General features: G+C 33.6%; 1 protein-coding gene across 1 annotated transcript; it reads right to left on the bottom strand.

The window, feature by feature from the left end:
- Nucleotides 1-622: 622 nt before the first annotated feature.
- LOC107865421 lies at nucleotides 623-5,457 on the bottom strand. Its single transcript, XM_047408272.1, has 2 exons — nucleotides 4,071-5,457; nucleotides 623-897 (listed from the first exon to the last, which is right to left on the bottom strand). The coding sequence occupies exons 1-2, from the start codon at nucleotides 5,455-5,457 to the stop codon at nucleotides 623-625; spliced, it is 1,662 nt and encodes a 553-aa protein (XP_047264228.1).
- Between the last annotated feature and the right edge of the window lie 12,829 nt (nucleotides 5,458-18,286).

The raw sequence follows: 18,286 nt of genomic DNA, 5'->3' as shown, positions 1-18,286 counted from the left end.
AAATTTTAGACTTAACCAAGTAGAACACAATAAATTTGGTTGGGAACTTATTGAATAAACTAAATAGGACACGAAATTTAGAAAGTTAGATAGAAATTTTTTTAGCAAAAATAATTTATTTTGAGAAAGTTAATTAGAAAAAAAAAGTGAAAAGATGATTTTTTCTATTACAATGTTCTAATAAAGGTCAAAAAGTTTAAATACATATTTTTAATATATTGTAGATTGTAGATGTAGATTTAGAAGTAGAAGATTGTAGATATTGATGTATATGTAGATACAAGCAAGGTTTGATGTTGATGCTATATTTGGTCCTCTCGAAGGTAGCTTTGACCCTTTTATAGATATTTGTCTTTTTGAAAATATTTTGTTATGATTTCTCATTAATCAATTTGAGTTATAAATTAGCTCAATTTTTAATGAACTGAATTGGGCTGATAAACAAAACTGATCCAATAAACGTTTAAGTGTGTTGAACGAGTTATATTTCTATGAGCTAATTTTGTCATTTCAATATGATCGTTTTCATTTCTCTGCTGTCAAATGTATAAATAAACTAGAGTATAACCATTTGGGAACAAATTTTATTCAAAGCTGACAATTACAAGAGAAAAAGCCCATACTACAAACGATGCGTTAACAAATTCTCTTGACGTCGCATGTCTGCACGGAATCTAGTTATGAACTCCTCTGCTCTTTCATTAATGCAATGCAACTGTGGAGATGCCAATGCCAATGATTCCCACATCTCATCATTCGAGTAGTTTTCATCATTTGTGACACTACTACTCTCCCCTTGATGAATCTCAGCTTGCTCTTTTTCCATCATGCAAACTTGTTTATGGTCCTTCTTGTTTGTTGTGATCATAGTAGTTTGGGCAAAGTCATCCTTCTCCACTGATATATTCTCAATGAAAAGCTGATCAATATATACTGGCGCTGATTTCTTGTGGTATTTAAGAATAGGCCTCGATCTTGACTTGTATTTGAACTTAGTGTTTGAACGCTTAGTTTTGAACTGAACTCGAAAGATAGGGCTCGGGGCTAATTTCTTGGTGAATAAAGGATTTGGATTCTTGGATTTCTTAATGACTTTGGATCTATTGAGTACTTTGTGGAAATTGGTTTGTAACTTGGTGGAAAAGAGTTTCCATATTTTCCGAGTTGGTAGGAGTACTCTCCTCAAGTTCAAGCAAGACATGATGTTTAATTTGAAGCACACAAATTTAGTTCCGAGGAAGAGAGAGATAAAAAAGTATGAGATACTAAGATATATAAATAGTGGTAGTAGTTATAGTATTTATTCACTTGACTTAAATTTTACGCTATAGTTTGATCACAAAAGGATGGGGACAAAAAAATGGTAGGTTCAGGAATGCGTTTCTTTTCCGCAGACTTCTTCCAACTTACACGTCCATTTTGTTTTATTTTTATACGATATACTACTTTTATTTTAATTTAATTAATCTGTTTTGATTTAGCACAAAATTTTTTTTTTAAAAAAATAAATTTCAATCTTATAATCTTAAATTAAAGATATATAAATATATTAAAATGCTTTTTAAGTTTTTGATCTTAGACATATCATATATATGAAATGCTAAAATTATTAAAAAAGTAAGAAAAATCTCTATTTAAATCAGCCATAAAAAATATTCACCGCACTCAATATATTTTGGTGGAAACGTGTGCCTAGTCGCTATGACTACATATAACACAAATGTATATATTGGCCTAGTAGAAAGTAGCGGAAGCATGAATATCTGTTTTACTTTTTATTAATTCCTTTCTCCCCTGCACCTTCTATTTTCTATCTTTTTGTGTTTTGTCTTCATCCAGTAGCAACTAGTAATATTCTTCATTGCTAAGAGATCAAGTTGAATCAATGTCAGCAGGCATAATTTGCTTAAAGAATCTACTAGTAGCACATTATTTTATGTTTTTTTTTTCGCTTTTATTAGAAATTATGTATGGTTGTGTAAGCATGTGAATAGTGGAAAAGGTGGGGGAAATGAAAATTTTGCACCTAAAAGTGATGTCGTGACCACAAGTCAATTACATTCTAGTAGTATTAGGTTCACATTTCATTTTAGTATTTCCATTGTTATGTGCACTATGTTACCACAAGTCAATTTCATTCTAGTAGTCTTTTAGTTTCACATTTCATTTTAATATTATCATTGTTATGTGCAAAAGTGACCATTCCCTTAATGTCACTTAAAATGAGACATGCTCATTGAATTGAAGCTATTAAAAGGAGAGTCAGAGCCTATTAGTGATGGTACTGCTCAATTTTCTGTAACTCCAAAAAAAAATTAAAAAAAATTAAAACGGTTGAATGCTGATCTCTGTTATGTATATCAATTTCTGTATTATTTTATTTTTCTTTCTTTGTGATGACAATCATCGCTCTAATTTTGAATAATTCCTTAAGGAGCTTCAGGTACCCATCACTAAAGCTTGAAAGAAAAAAAAAATCGATGTGATATTTGAATCCAAGATAAAAAAGACAGGATGAGATCTCTTAAAGTGTAGGAAAATAATGATAACTCCATTTAATAAGTCAAGCTTATCGATTTTTGAAGGAAATTCGATCAGGTCACTCATGTAAATCAGTTCGAATCCATATTAAGAGGTAATATATAATTATTTATATATTTATACGGTTAATTAAAATAAAAGAGACACAACTATTTAAAGAGTTGTGTCCCTTTGCAATTATAAAAGGTTTCTTTTTATAGAAACCAATATACTTTTTTTCTTCTCTGAACAGAAAAAAAAAAAATATGTTTTCTCCTCCTCTCTCCCTCTCTGCAAAACTCTCTTCTTTTTGCATGAAGAACTTTGGTGAGAAGATTCCTGCGCGAAGATTAGAGTGATCTCCATTAAAGCATTTGGAACAATCTTCTGTAACGGATACTAATTTAGACTGTGACTTTATATGATGTTGTACGTCTTTGTATGTGATAATACTTTCTGATCAGTGAAACAATATTCAATAATTCTACAAATTAAGTGTTTAATTAAATTCTTCATTGGCATCAGAGCTAGGTTATCTGTGTTCTAGTTTCATTTACTTGATGAATAACAGTGTTGGTAATGTACCAATTTACTGCTAGTTGCAAGTTTGTTTGGTGTTTTAGGCGAAAAAATTATTCTCTGTTTAATATTTTATTTTAACATGGAACAAAATTAATAGAGTTGTAGAATTTTTGCATGGCTTCAACAAGAATTAGTTTTTCTTAATTAAAAATTTTGGTGGGTATTTTTTAGTGTTGCCTTATTTTTGGTGCGCCAACCATAGAACATTCTGTTTTTTTGTTTTTTTCATTAAGAAGAAAAACAATGATAATGTTTTGGTGGCTCCTCTGTTTAACGGAACAATAATTTTTTGCTTTACTGTCTTAATGGTGCCTTTATAGAAAAAGACTAAAGACACATTATAAGACTTTGTAATTACAAAGTAGGACTTACACGCAGAGGCGGATCCAGTATCCGAATTCACCGTGTGCCAAGTAATTCAATCGGATTATTCATCTTTTCGGTCTATAGGATAATTAACAAATCAATCAATAATAAAAGAACAATAATAAAATGACCAAACTTAAAACTTTTAATAATATTACTAATATCATAATTTCCATAATTCATTACAATTGCCCACGACGAGTTTTCATATTCTGAAAACGATCAATGATGACATCATTACTTACATTTGTAAATACATCACGCTCTATGTAACATACTAAACAATCATCTAAATATTGATCACCAATACTATTTCGCACTTCATTTTTTATGTGCTTTATGAAAGAGAATGCTCTTTCAACAGTTGTCGTAGCGACGGATAAAATCAAAATCAACTTCATAAGTAAATAAACAAGTGAATAAGTCTCCACTAGATTTACCTCAACTAATGCCTTTGCCAAATCACGAATTCCTTGCAAGTTGGAGAACTTGGAATTACCACCTCGCATATGAATTATGAAGGTATCAAGTTGGTAACTCAAATTTCAAAACTTTCCATCATCAAACTCATTTGGAACACTTTACTAAAGTCATGTTTCTACCTTTGTCAAAGTTAGAAAATGAATTAACAGGATTCAAGCTACCCATCCCAAGAAGCAAATCACTATTCACTACATCAAAACGCTCATTAAGCTCTTGAAGTTGCACATCAATGACCGCACAAAAGATTTCAACACGCAAGTGGTGCGAATAACAAACATCTAAACACTTACGCTTTGACTTTTCGGGAAAATAAGGCTCATCTAATTTGGGAATCAAGATATCATGTGAATCACAAAATGAAGAAACATCATTCAACAAAGATTCCCACTCATTCTCTCTCATATCTTGCAATCTTTTCTTTGAGATGTTAAGAAGCTCCACGACATTAACAATATCTTGATCTGTTTTTTTTTTTTTAAATAAAATCTTGCTCAACTCATTTGACATGGCCAACACTTTCAACATCAAGTCAAGCATAAAAACAAATTTGAATGTTCTAACCTTTGTCAAAAGATATTCTGCTTGATTTCTATCACTTGAAGTAGAACCTTCAATTTCAATCACTCCAAGCACATGAACAATGGATGAAAAAATAACAATAAAGTTATCCAATGTTTTGAAATGTGATCTCCAACGAGTATCACCCGGTCCTTGAAGCCCACGCTTTTGATTTAATCCTTGTCCAATATGAGTTTTACCAGACTCAAGTAATTGCTTCAAATTTTCGGCTAGGTGATGACGAAGTAAATCTCGACGATTAAAAGATCCTCCAACAACATTCAACACATTAGTAACATGATAAAAAAAGTCTTCAACTTCCACATATTTTTTAGCAATAGCTACAAGTGTTAGTTGCAATTGATGTGCAAAACAATGAATAAAGTACGTTGAAGGACTATCTTTCATAATTAAAGTTTTAAGACCATTTATCTCTCCCTTCATATTACTAGCTCCATTATAATCTTGCCCACGTATTTTGGATGGACTTGGTGAATGATCGGAAAGCAAAGAATAAATTTCTTTTTTCAACGAGTAAGCCAATTTATCACTAACATGGACAAAATCAATAAATCGTTCCACTACTTCACCCTTTTTATCAACATATCTCAAAACAAGAGCTATTTGTTCTTTGTGTGAGATGTCTTTGGATTCATCAACTAATATACCAAAATAATCACCATTCAAGTCCTCAATTATAACTTTCAATGTTTCTTCAGCACAAGCATTGACAATATCCTTTTGGATCATAGGACAAGTCAAAGTATAATTTTGTGGAGCTTTTTCTAATATCACTTTTCCCACATCCGGATGGTTGTCTCCATACCACCGCAAAAATTCTAAAAAGTAGTCTTGATTACTTGAAGATTCACTTTCGTCGTGACCTCGAAAAGGCAATCCATAATACAAAAGAAGTCTTGCTACATTAATTGAAGCTTCCAAACGCATTCGGTACTCACTTTTTTGACTTTTTAGAATGTTTGTCAAGAACAACTTGAATTGATTGACGACGATTTGATAAATCTAGAATCTTATTATAACATTTGTGGTGAACACTATTAACTTTACTGACATGTAAATTAAATCTTTCAAGAGCCTTATTCCAACCCCTAAAATCCTTCGATGCATAAAAATCACTCGTAGTTTCATGAACAAATTCATTTTTGAATAAATAACAACAAAGACAATATGCGGCATCTTTCTCCACACTATACTCCAACCAAGTCGAATGTGAACCTTTAAACCAACTTGCAGCAAATTGACGTATTTTACCTCCTATTTCACTTGAAGGATATGGTTTCAAGATAGGTTGATAAGACCCTTTTTCAATATAATATTTCCTCACTTCATCTCGTATTTGAGGATCATAATTAGAAATAGGTATTCTTTCTCCCGGATTGGCTTTAAGTGAATCCAAATCGAGGTCAGTTATAAGACAAGAATGATTGACATTACTAGAAGTAGATTGAGAATAATTAACCTTCTTGAAAAAAATTCTCCATCTCAATTCACAAAATTAGAACACTTTTTCCTAAATCAAGATAATTTCAAATTTGGATTTCTAGGTTCAAGAAAGAGAAACAAAATAATTTTTCAAAATAACTTACAAAGAGAGCAAGCAACAAGCAAGAGTCCAGAGAGAAAGAGCAACCAGCTGCAGCAAAGCTCAAGAACATAGATGTTTTGATTTGGTCCTTTCCTTTGAAAATAGGATTTTTGTTTTAATTTTAATGAAAGATAAGTACCTTTTAAATAATTAAATTAAAAAAAAGGGTCAAAAAATAAGATTACTTTTATACAAAATTGGTAATAGTGTGGCTTTGTGCGGATGTTCCCTGTTTAATTGAGAATTATTACACCTGTTGGTTTGCTGCCAAAATGATTTTTAAAAAACAAATGTTTCTGGCCAGGTTCGAACACGCGACCTTGGGTCTACAAGTGCAGCACTTTGTCAACTGCACTAGGCAACACTCTGTTATTTCGGGTGCCATGTTTAATATTTAACTATATCTCTATATATATACAACTATATATAGAGAGTTTCCGTCGAAGTTCGCGGGTGGCGTGCCACCCTCACGGGCCTTAATAGATCCGCCCCTGCTTACATGATCCTATCTAACTTCTCAAGTTGTAAAGAAATATTTTTAAAACTTGCATGAATTATTTTTGATCAATCTTCTCACTGTTCACGAAAGTATTTGATTAAAGGCATGATGATTCTCAAATATTCCTTTTGAATTCCTTAAACTGAAAAGAGTTTTACACCCAGGCCTAACATAGAGGGTCGATGGGACAGGAGGAATTCCTAGTTGAATTTTAATATTTTATTGGGAATTCTGTTGCTTAGCATAGATTTCTAAGTTAAATGTGAAATTGGTTTTATGAATAATGTTTATGTCATATTTTTCTGATTTTTTGAGAATTAGTTATTCTCAAAATAGAACTCAATTTTTTCCTTGAAATAGAAATCAATTTTTTTTGGCATATACATAATTGAGATAAGCTCCTATTTTATTCTATATGTGCAATAGGAAAATCATTGTGTATTTAATTTGTGCAACAGGATTTACGCTTGTTCAATCTTGAATTTATGTGATTCAAGATAAGTGTTTCTTAGATGATTGATTGTGTTAGATTTATGACACATTGAAATTCAGATAATGATTGAGAACTTAGTGAACTTTAGATTTTGAATCTGATGTGAAATGAATATTGACATAGTCGATTATTTTAAGAATTATTATGTATATAAATTTAGACTATAACAATGTACATAGTTGTCTCATGATGCTTTATATTTGTGTAAATCAGTTTGTTGATTGCTACAAAGAATATTACCGCCGAGCTTAAGAAAAGTGATGAACTTAACAATAATAATCATGAAATATGAAGCATGAATTGAATATGTTCTGAAAGACCAAGAGGCACTTAAAGTTCTTAATGTGTCTATGACACTTCCTGAAAATGGTGATACCCCTCAACATGTGAAAGATCTTGAGGCATATCAAGTTTGAAAAAAGAAGAACTCTCTTACTCGAATAACTTTATTGAGCAGCATGGATAATGATATCATGAGAGAACTTCAAAAGTGTGATGATGCCAAGGACACTTGGTCTACATTAAAAGAAAAATTTGGTCATACATCAGTTGCTAAGTTAAGGCTTTTACTATTAAGTTTGATACTTATAAGAAACGTCCTGATCATACAATGCGTAAGCATCTGCACCATTTGTCAAATATGGTAAATGAATTGAAAGATGTTGGTCATGTATTGATCGAAGAGCAAAAACTCCAAGCTGTCATTCACTCCCTGCCCCAAAGCTGAAAAAAATATGAAAATGCATTTATCCCACAATGTTAGCATCAAAACTATGAAAGATGCTAAGCGACATTTGAAACTCGAGGAAGAGCGCCTTGGAGTAGACAATGCCGCTACAAATACGTATATGACTAGTTCAGATTCAAAACGTTGACATGGTAACAACCGCAAGTATAATAAATTTTCTCAAAAGAAGGGGAAAGAAAATGTCTCAAAGAAGTCTAAGAATAATCAACAAGGAGAGAAATATTTTTTCTCCATAGCAAAAGAAAAAAGTGAAGATGGCTAAACTCAAGTGCTATAACTATGAGAACAAGAGACACTTAGCTCATGATTGCCCAGAGCCTAAAAAGGTAAATGAACTTATTAATAATTTATATAGTGATATAAATATTTTTTGTTCTGCTTTTTTAACTGAATCACTTCCTACGTAGATTGTAGACTCAGTAGCCACCGAGCACATAGAGACGAATAAAGATGCTTTTATAGATTTTTGACGAATCCCACAAGGATCTAAAGGGCTTATATAGGAAATAACTCCAAAAAGGAGGTCAAAGGGATTGGTACAAAAAAACTGAAAATGCATGATAAATGGACTTTATATTTACATGATGTATTATATTCCCTAACAATAAGTCAAAATCTAGTCTCTCTCATAATGTTGATTAAGTCAGGATTTAATTTTTCTTTCATAAACATGAGATGAATTTGTATTTGACTAAGAAAATATATGGCACTGGTTATTTCTATGATTGATTTTTTGTATTGTATATTTGTCATAATCCAGGCCGAGGCCCTGGCCGCGACGAGCATTTCAGACCATGGAAGCTCGAGAGACCTCTTAGTATATTATCATAAGCATAATTCATACAAAAAAAATGCAGAAGATAAACTAAAACATAAAAAATTCATAATCAAATTTAGTACATTGTGACATGAATTCATGAAAATCCAAATCCAGTCTAACCCATCTACGACGCCTTTACTGAAACACTAGTATGTCTAAGCCGGGACAAGACCCCCAGATAGATTATAAAATCGAAAGGAAACAACATATGGATAAAGTACCTTCCGAAGTAAGGGAGGCTCACAAACTCTAAATTTTTGAGGAATAATCTACTGTTGAGTTGGACCATAAGACTGTGCCTCAAAACCTACATTATGAGACAGTACAACCGCTACGATAAAGGTTAATACTTGAAATGTATTGGTACGAAGAACTAACTAAAAAAAGCATATCTTTCATATAAAATAATCAAGAGCATTGTGAAATATTTTAATGTAATATAGATTAAAACACATGGGCATAATTAAAGAGGTTAAAATCATTCTTGTAAAACATAAACCCAATTCTTTTCTTAGATTCTGAGTTAGATGGTACACCCTACAATTTTGATTACCCACGGGCTATATGGGTCTGCTATTAACTCGGCGGCCAAGCCACCAATCAAAGTTTACCGCAAAGATTGAAGTTTTCGTAAGTTGGTATACCCCTCATATGAGAATACTGTAGGCACCTCCCATGTGATATGTCATAATTATCCTCCCATGTTAGATAACATATCATAAATCTCACATCGATAAAATATGATTTAGGGAAGTATGTTATCTATACTCATGCCTTCTTCAGATAACCACCTAGCTCTCTTTATGATCAATTTTGTACTTTTAAAACAATCATGTTTGTATATCTATAAAGTTTCATCTCTTATTTCGTTAAGGATATTTCATAATAAGTATCTTCATACCCACACTTTCAAGCCATATCATATCATATCATATCATATCATATCATGTCATATCATATCATATCATATCATATCATATCATATCATATCATATCTTGTTCACAGCCCTTTAATTCAAAAACATCTAATGACCACCAAAAGATTTATATATCACATGAGAGTTCTTATTTCAAGAGCACATGAAAACTTATGCAAAACACTCTCCTTTTAAGACTTTAACATAGGGTGACCATCTCTTTCATCAATAACATGCCATTCTTTCATTTAACACACATAGCATTTATAAAACAAGAAAACACCCACTTATTGGATCATCAAACAATGTCAATCCATAAATGATAGTAAAACATTTAAACTAAAGCTTTTAGTCATCAGTTTGAACAACCCATAATAAGTTAAGATAGTAGATTTCATTATGAGAGAGAGAATTTCATAAATCATGCTCTTAAATCACTTTTCAAAACTAATAACATATATACACATGACTATAACTCAAGTTTATAAAAACCCCATAGTAATTACTAAATTTCATCATAAAATCGGGTTCATAATGCATGCTTTTTAAATAATTTCAAAACCCATAATATATACATACATATACCATTTTAAATCTTAATAAACATCACACATATACCCATGAACAATAGGATAGTTCTACATACCAAGGAATGGATTTGAACTTACCGTAATCTAATCCTTAGAACTTAGGATCCTCAACCCTAAGTAGTTTTTTTCCTTTCTTGCTCTTAGCATAATGATTAGGGATTTACTGAGGTATAAAGATATTTTTAAGGCCCTAAACTCATCCATAAGGAATTGAAATGATTTTTAGGGTGCAAAAAGACCCCTATGCCATAAAAATATAACAAAAAGGAACAATTTCAATACATGGGGAGGGGGTTCACGGCATGAACCCTGGGGCGAACCATAAGTTTTGTGGCATAAACCCCAGTGAAAGCCTGAGTCAGTAGCCCATTGTGGGGTATTCACGGTGCGGGGTTTCCGTGAAGCGCCTTCTTTGTGACGCAAAGGTAAATTCCCGGACTAAAAACACCTCCAACCTATTCAAACCCAATTTAAAATGATATATCTTTGATATAAGGGTCCTAAGGTCTTGTTTTATGCATTATTTGAGTGATAAAAAGTCCGGAGTGTTACATTATCCCTCCTTTGGATCATTCAACCCCAAATAGTGAATCGAAACAGATTAAGTATGATTTAAAGAGTTACCTGGAATAAATTGAGCAATATAAGATTAATACCTTCCATGATATCATCCGACAATTCAAAAAGTGATGGGTGTCTTGCACGCATATCATCCTCCAATTCCTAAGTAGCTTCTTCTATCTTTTGATTCCTCTATAGCACTTTAATCGAAGCTATCTCTTTGCTTCTCAATTTCTAAACGTTTTAATCTAATATCGCTATGGGTACTTTTTCATATGATAAGGAATCCTTCACACCAATCTCTTCAACTGGAAACACAAGTGAATGATCTCTAATACATTTCTTAAGCATTGACACATGAAAGATGGGATGAACTAAAGCTAAACTTGTGTGCAAATCTAATTCATACTCAACCACCAAACTTTCTCATAATTTGATAAGGACCTATGTAACGAGGAATGATTTTTTTTCTTCCCGAATCTCATGACTCCCTTCATAAGGGAGACTTTCATAAACACCCAATTATCAGCCTCAATTTTCAACTCCCTTTTTCTTACATCGGTATTTGACTTTTGGCGATTTTGGGTGGTATTAAGTCTCTCTCTAATGACTTTCACTTTATGCATCGCCTGATGAACAAGGTCAGATCCAAATAAATGGGTTTTACCTATCTTATACCACCCAACCAGTGATCTACACCTCCTTTCATAGAGAGCCTCAAAAAGAGCCATTTGGATGCAAGAGTGGTAGCTATTGTTATATGTGAATTCTATTAGAGGCAAATGATCCACTCAACTACCTTTAAATTCAATCATGTAGGCCCTTAGTATATCCTCTAAAGTCTGGATAGTATGTTTTGCTGGCCCATCCATTTGAGGGTGGAAAGTGGTGCTAAGGTTCACTAGGGTACCCAAACCTTTCTAAAAAGACTACCAAAACTGAGAATAGAATACGTATCTAGGTCGGATATAATGGATACAAGAGGCCCATGTAATCGAACTATCTCATAAATGTACAACTTCGCATAATCATCTCCCAAATAGTTAGTCCTTACAGGCAAAAAATGAGTAGACTTAGTCATCCTATCAATAATTACCCAAATAAAATCATATTGGTTTTGGGATTGTTGAACCTAGTAATAAAGTCCATGCTGATCATCTCCCATTTCCATGAAGGGAAAGCTATGTATTGGGAGGTACCACCTAGTCTCAAATGTTCCATCTTAACTCGTTAGTAATTCAAACACTTAGTTATAAAGTTAACAACATCTCTCTTCTTGTTATTCCACTAGTAAATATCCTTTAGGTCATGATACATTTTAGTGGAGCCAGGGTGAACAACATACCTGGAAGTATGAGCTTCATCAAGAATCCTTTCTTACAACCCATACACATTCGACACACAACCTACCTTGGTATCTCAAAATACCATCCCCTCCGAGTTCAAATTTCATTATCTTTTGCTGACTACCATATTTCTTGATCTGCGTCAATATAGGGTATTGAGCTTACTTTTTTTTATTTTGGCATATAGGGAGGATTTATCCACTTATTGGATGGACAAACCTCTGTCCTCAGAATCTAGGAGTCAGACTCCCAAATTAGCAATCCAATGAATGTCTTTGACTAAATCCCTCTTTTCTTCCTCGACATAAGAAAGACTGCCCATGGGCAACCTGCTAAGAGCATCAACAACAATATTAACTTTACCTGGATGATAGTGCGGGCTTATGTCATAATTCTTCAACAGTTCCAACCAGCGCTTCTGCCTGAGATTCAACTCTTTTTGGGTAAACACAAACTGTAAAATTTTATGATTAGTAAAGATGTCAATATATACCCCATAGAGATAATGACATCAAATTTTGAGTGCAAAAACCATAGTCACTAACTCTAAATCATGGATGTGATAGTTTTTCTCATGAACTTTAAATTGCCTGGATGCATAGGCTATCAGCTTACCATGTTGCATAAGTACACAACCAAGTCTCACTCGAGATGCATCACGGTATACCACCAAATCCTCTATACCCTCAGGAAGGGTCAAAACAGGAGCAGTAGTCAGCTTGTCCTTCAATCTATCAAAGTTGTTCTCACAAGCGTCAGACCATAAAAACTTTACTTTCTTCTGAGTCAACCTGGTAAGTGGAGAAACTATGGATGAAAAACTCTCTACAAACCTCCTATAATATCTTGCCAAAACCAAGAAACTCTGAATGTCGATTGGATTTATGGGTCTGGTCTATTTCATTACTGCCTTAACCTTTTGGTGATCAGCCTTAATTCCCTCACTAGAAATAATATGCCCTAGAAAAGTTATTACACTGAGCCAGAACTCACACTTAGAAATATTGGCATATAACTCATGGTCCTTAAGAGTTTAAAGGATGATTCAGAGATGATTAGCATGATCTGGCTCACTCTTAGAGTAAATCAAGATATCATTAATGAAAATTATCACAAATAGGTCCAAAAACTGTCGGATCACCCTATTCATGAGGTCCATAAATGTTGTAGGAGCATTAGTCAGTCCTTAGGACATGGCCAGGAATTCATAGTGACCATATCGGGCTCGAAAAATGATCTTGGAAATGTCAGGCTTCCTAACCTTCAATTGATGATAACCCGAACGAAACTCAATCTTAGAGAAACATCTAGCACCTTGAAGTTGGTCAAAAAGATCATCAGTTCTAGGAAGAGGGTATTATTCTTAACTCTAACTTTATTCAACTGACGATAATTTATACACATACGGAGGGAGCCATATTTCTTACACATAAAGAGCATAGGAATTCCCAGGAGGAGACATAAGGAAAAATAAAGCCTTTATCAAGAAGATCTTTCAATTTATCCTTCAATTCTTTCAATTTTGTAGGAGCCATCCTATACGGCAGAATAAAAATAGGCCGAGTGTCAGAAAACAGGTCGATGCCGAAATCTATCTCCCTATCTAGGGGTATCCCAGGGATGTTACCAAGAAAGACTGCTGGGAATTCATTAACTACTGGAACCGACTGTAGAGGAAGATTTTCAGTGCTAAAATCTTTGATCCAAATAAGATGGAAAAAACATCCTTTGGATATGAGCTTATGGGCCTTAAGATAAGATATAAATTTTCCTCTAGGTGTAAGAGAATACCCTCCCCACACTATAACTGGATCATTAAGGAAACAGAAGGTGACCCTTATGGTTCTACAATCTAGTGTAGCATAGCATGGGTGAATCCAATCCATCCCTAGGATAGTGTTATAGTCCACCATATCAAGTTCTACAAGGTCAACCATAATATATCGATGAAAAATAGACACCACACAAATTTTATAAAATCTTCTAGCAATAATAGAGTCACCAGCAAGGGTGGATCTAGAGAAGGGTTTAGAAATATTGTCAGGCTTAAAACCAAAACTTACTGCACATAAGGGATCGCATAAGACAGGGTAGACCTAGGATCAAACAATATAGAGATATCACGTGAGAAAATCTATATCATACCCATAACAACATATGGTGAAGCCTTTGAGTCCTGGAGTATAGATAGAAACTAGCGGTTACAACTCCTGCCTACTCCGAGAGCATTCCCTTTAACAACTAGGGTAAAAAATGTAGTAGTTTGGCCTTTATTGCCCCCAAATGACCCCTCTTTGAGGGGCAATCCATCTGAAGATAGCTAGGCTAACCACAAGTGTAGCACAGTTTCTCCCTAAAATAGAACCTTCCTGAGTGATTCCTTCCATAATTGCTACAACGAGGATGGGATCTAGAGGGTTAATTCACACTTCTCTAAGACTAAGTGGCCTGGTTTCACGGCCCGCCATTGGGATAAAACCTCTGCTCACCAAAAGTTCGTGGTGCAGGCATACTAGCTGATGACTGAACATTGCCCTAAAATTTCTTCTTGGACCACTGCCTGCCCCATTTGCCTCCCTGCTGCTAAATAGCATTCTGATTCGCTAACCTAGCTTTCTTGGCTTGCATCTCCTTATTCCCTTTCTGCTTTTTCTTCTCATCTTCTATCTACTGCATAAACACTACTAACCTAGAGATATCCATACCATTATTTAGCATCGCCTCTTATATTCTAACGCTAACTTATTAGAAAGACCGAATGCACACTTTCTCGTTGAGCCCTCATATTGCACACTAACTCTGGAGCATAATAGAACAATTGAGTGAATTTCAATGTATATTCCTTGATGCTCATCTTTCCCTGCTTTATATTAACAAAATCTTCAGACTTAGCTTCCCTCAATTCCTGAGGAAAGAAATGAGCCAGAAAAGCACCTTAAAACTCTTTCTATACTGTAGGTTTAGCATCTTTACCCCTCAACTCTTCCCACTCATCGTACCATTAATAGGATAATCTTTCAGTTGATAGGCCTCAAACTCTATCCCCTCAGTATCACTGGCATGTATGACTCTGAATATCTTATCCATATCATCTACAAACCCTTGAGGATCCTCCTCAACCTTGGTACCCATAAAGGTGGGTGGGTTCAGTCTCATGAATTAGCCAACCCAAGTGATATCAAAAGAACCAGTAGCAGAACTCATATTTCCAAATCGATGAGATTGCGAAGTCACAAGATATGCATGTATATGGATGGACTGGCAAAATTCAACATTCGAGACTTCTCTCTATGGAGACTAGGTACAGTTGATACCGATCGAAGGGGCTCGAGGAGGGCTATTCTGAACTGGTGAAACCTCTTGAGATACATTGAACTCTAGAGTATGGGCTCTATAATGAGTTTGCATCCCATAAGTAGGGTGAACATCTTCGATATTTACTTTACTTATGGCTGAGATATTCTAATAATTGGATCTACGGGGAGGCATGATCTGAAATGTGGAAAGTCATAAGTTAGGAACCATTCAGACCTTATAGCACAAACTAGAACATAAAGAAAAAGAAAAACATTCCTAAATGCCTTGTAGATTTCTCTTTATAAGTGTGGAATGATACACACCCATAAAAAGGACTCTACTCGACACGGCTTCATAGACACCCTGAAACCCTGAAATGCGCTCTGATACAATATTTGTCACAATCCAAGTCGAGGCCCTAGCCGGATGGGCATCCAAAACCAAGAAAGCTTGAGAGACCTTTAGCATATTATCATAAGCATTATTCATAACAAAAAAATGCGGAAGATAAATTGAAACATAAAAAATTCATAATCAAATTTAGTATATCATTACATGAATTCATGAAAACCTAAATCCAGTCTAAATCGTCTACGACGCTTTTACTGAAACACTAGTCTGTCTAAGCCGGGACAAGGACCCCAACCGAACTATAAAATTGAAAAAAACAACATATGGATAAATTTTCCTTCGAAGTAAGTAAGCTTCACCAACTCTGAATTTCTGAGGAATAATCTACTGTTGAGCTGGACCATGGGACTGTGCCTCAGAACCAACATTATGAGATAAAGCAGCCACCATGAGGACGATTAATACTTGAAATGTATTGGTATACAGAACTAACCAAAAGCAACATATCTTTCATATAAAATAATCAAGAGCATTATGAAAATATTTTAACGTAATATAGATCAAAACATATGGGCATAATTAAAGTGCTTCAAATCATTCTTGTAAAATATAGACCCAATATTTTTCTTAGATTTTGAGCTAGATGGTACACCCTACCATTCTGATTTACCTAGGCTATATGGGTCCGCCATTGACTCAGTCGCCTAGCCCCCAATCTAAGTTTGTCGCAAGGATTTGAGTTTTCATAATTTGGTATACCCCCGTGTGAGTATACCGTAGGCATCCCCCATGTGAGATGTCTTAATTATCCTCTTATGTAGGATAACATATCATAAATCCTACATAGGCAAAGCATAATTTTGGGTAGTATGTTTTCGCGCCCTATTTTCAACCGGTCGAAATAGCAAACGACGTATGATGATGTGTGTCGTGACTCTCGGGTGGTGAACATTTATTTTTTAGAGTCGCCACCTAACTTTTTAGAAAAATTAGGAAAAAATTATTTTTATTGTAAAAGCTTTGCTTTCGCCTTTTCGAAACATTTAGAGATTCTGAGTAAGGGTTTTGGTTACTCGAGGGGAAGGTTTTAGACACCCCTCAGAGCCTATCCAAAGATAGTCCTTACGCTCAGCTTAGGAAAAATCATTGCTTTTATTTATTTGCGAAAAAGGTGATAAGAAAACTTTCATCGTTATTTTCTACTTCTTATTTTACAGAAAAGAAAGAAAACTTAAGGCATAACAAACATGATGCTACAATGTATAAGGAAATAAGACAATCATCGCATATATAAATGTTACACGAATATTTTAAGACATGAGAAAAATAGTTTTTTTTTTTTTTGATGATTTGAATAATATACAGGAAAAAACTTTATTATCTATACATGTATAAAATTGAATAGGTGAATAAAATTTATAAGAAACATTTTAAAGCGTGGAATAGTTTAAGACAAAATATGAATATGAATATATCTGAAAGATGTAAAATTTTACTTAATCTGTGAAACTTAAATAGATTAAGATTAGAAATAAGCGAAAAGAAAAATGAGATAATATAATACATAAGCGTAACAAATTTGAGATAATAATAATAATAATAATAATAATAATAATAATAATAATAATAATAATAATAATGGCGATAATGATAGTATTAATAATAATGATAATAATAATAATAATTGAACAATAATAAATGTTATGGTGTAAATAATAATGGTAATAATAGATATGATGTAAAATAATTGTTGTGAAAGTAATGCGATGTACCTTATACGTGGTAGCAAAAAAATATATTATACCTTACGTTTTCTATTCTCTTGAGAATTTGAAAACCCAAACGAACGTTAAAAATATAAAATATAACTTTAACGTTAGAATTATATACTAAAGGTTACAATTGGTGGGTGGACTCTTTGATAATATTTACACTTTAAAGCCCGTACAACAATTTGAGGCCTTAGTCGATCCATATGAGCCCAACCCAAATATTGCTGCTTCCCCCCCCCCCCCAACCCGCCGGTATTTTTCTTTGTATAAATAACAGTATTAATCCTTTTGGAAGTAATTACACTCTCTTCCACTTTTTTAATTACTTTACTCTCTCCCTATTAATATACATAAGATAACCGACTTATACATAACATTTTGTGTATATGTTGGATTTTTTGTAATATATTTAGAGAGTTGATATTTTCTGTAATATTAAAAATATAAGTTGTGTATTTATGTAATTTTTGCTTTTCCTTTTGAGTTCAAACAATTCGAAAAATAAAAAATAAAAAATTAAGCAAAACAAAAGAGCTTAGACAAGTGGTAGATGCAAAGGCATGCAGAAGGTGTAAGCAAAGCAACTCCACACTTGCACACGTATAATTTCATGTAAATTAAACCAAAACATCTTTGATTCCTTCGAACAACCATTGCAAGGTGTCCGTTGTTCACCATGCAGAAGAAGACAACTTCATCATGCAGAAGAAAACATGTTATTGCCACTCGGCCTTCCTACTTGTTACCCTCCAACACTATAAGAAGAGTGGCCTCAGT

Source organism: Capsicum annuum, chromosome 3 (assembly GCF_002878395.1).
Source record: "Capsicum annuum cultivar UCD-10X-F1 chromosome 3, UCD10Xv1.1, whole genome shotgun sequence".
Taxonomy (NCBI): domain Eukaryota; kingdom Viridiplantae; phylum Streptophyta; class Magnoliopsida; order Solanales; family Solanaceae; genus Capsicum; species Capsicum annuum.
The sequence above is the reverse complement of the archived record's forward strand: the minus strand, read 5'-3'. Positions and strand labels throughout refer to the sequence as shown.

Bases quoted from the DNA above. Each gene is read 5' to 3' on its own strand.
- LOC107865421 (XM_047408272.1), bottom strand. From the start codon at position 5,457: ATGCGTTTGGAAGCTTCAATTAATGTAGCAAGACTTCTTTTGTATTAT. The intron at 898-4,070 runs GTAGAAACATGA...AGAATATATCAG, and splicing joins ATTTTCTAACTTTGACAAAG to TGGAGAAGGATGACTTTGCC.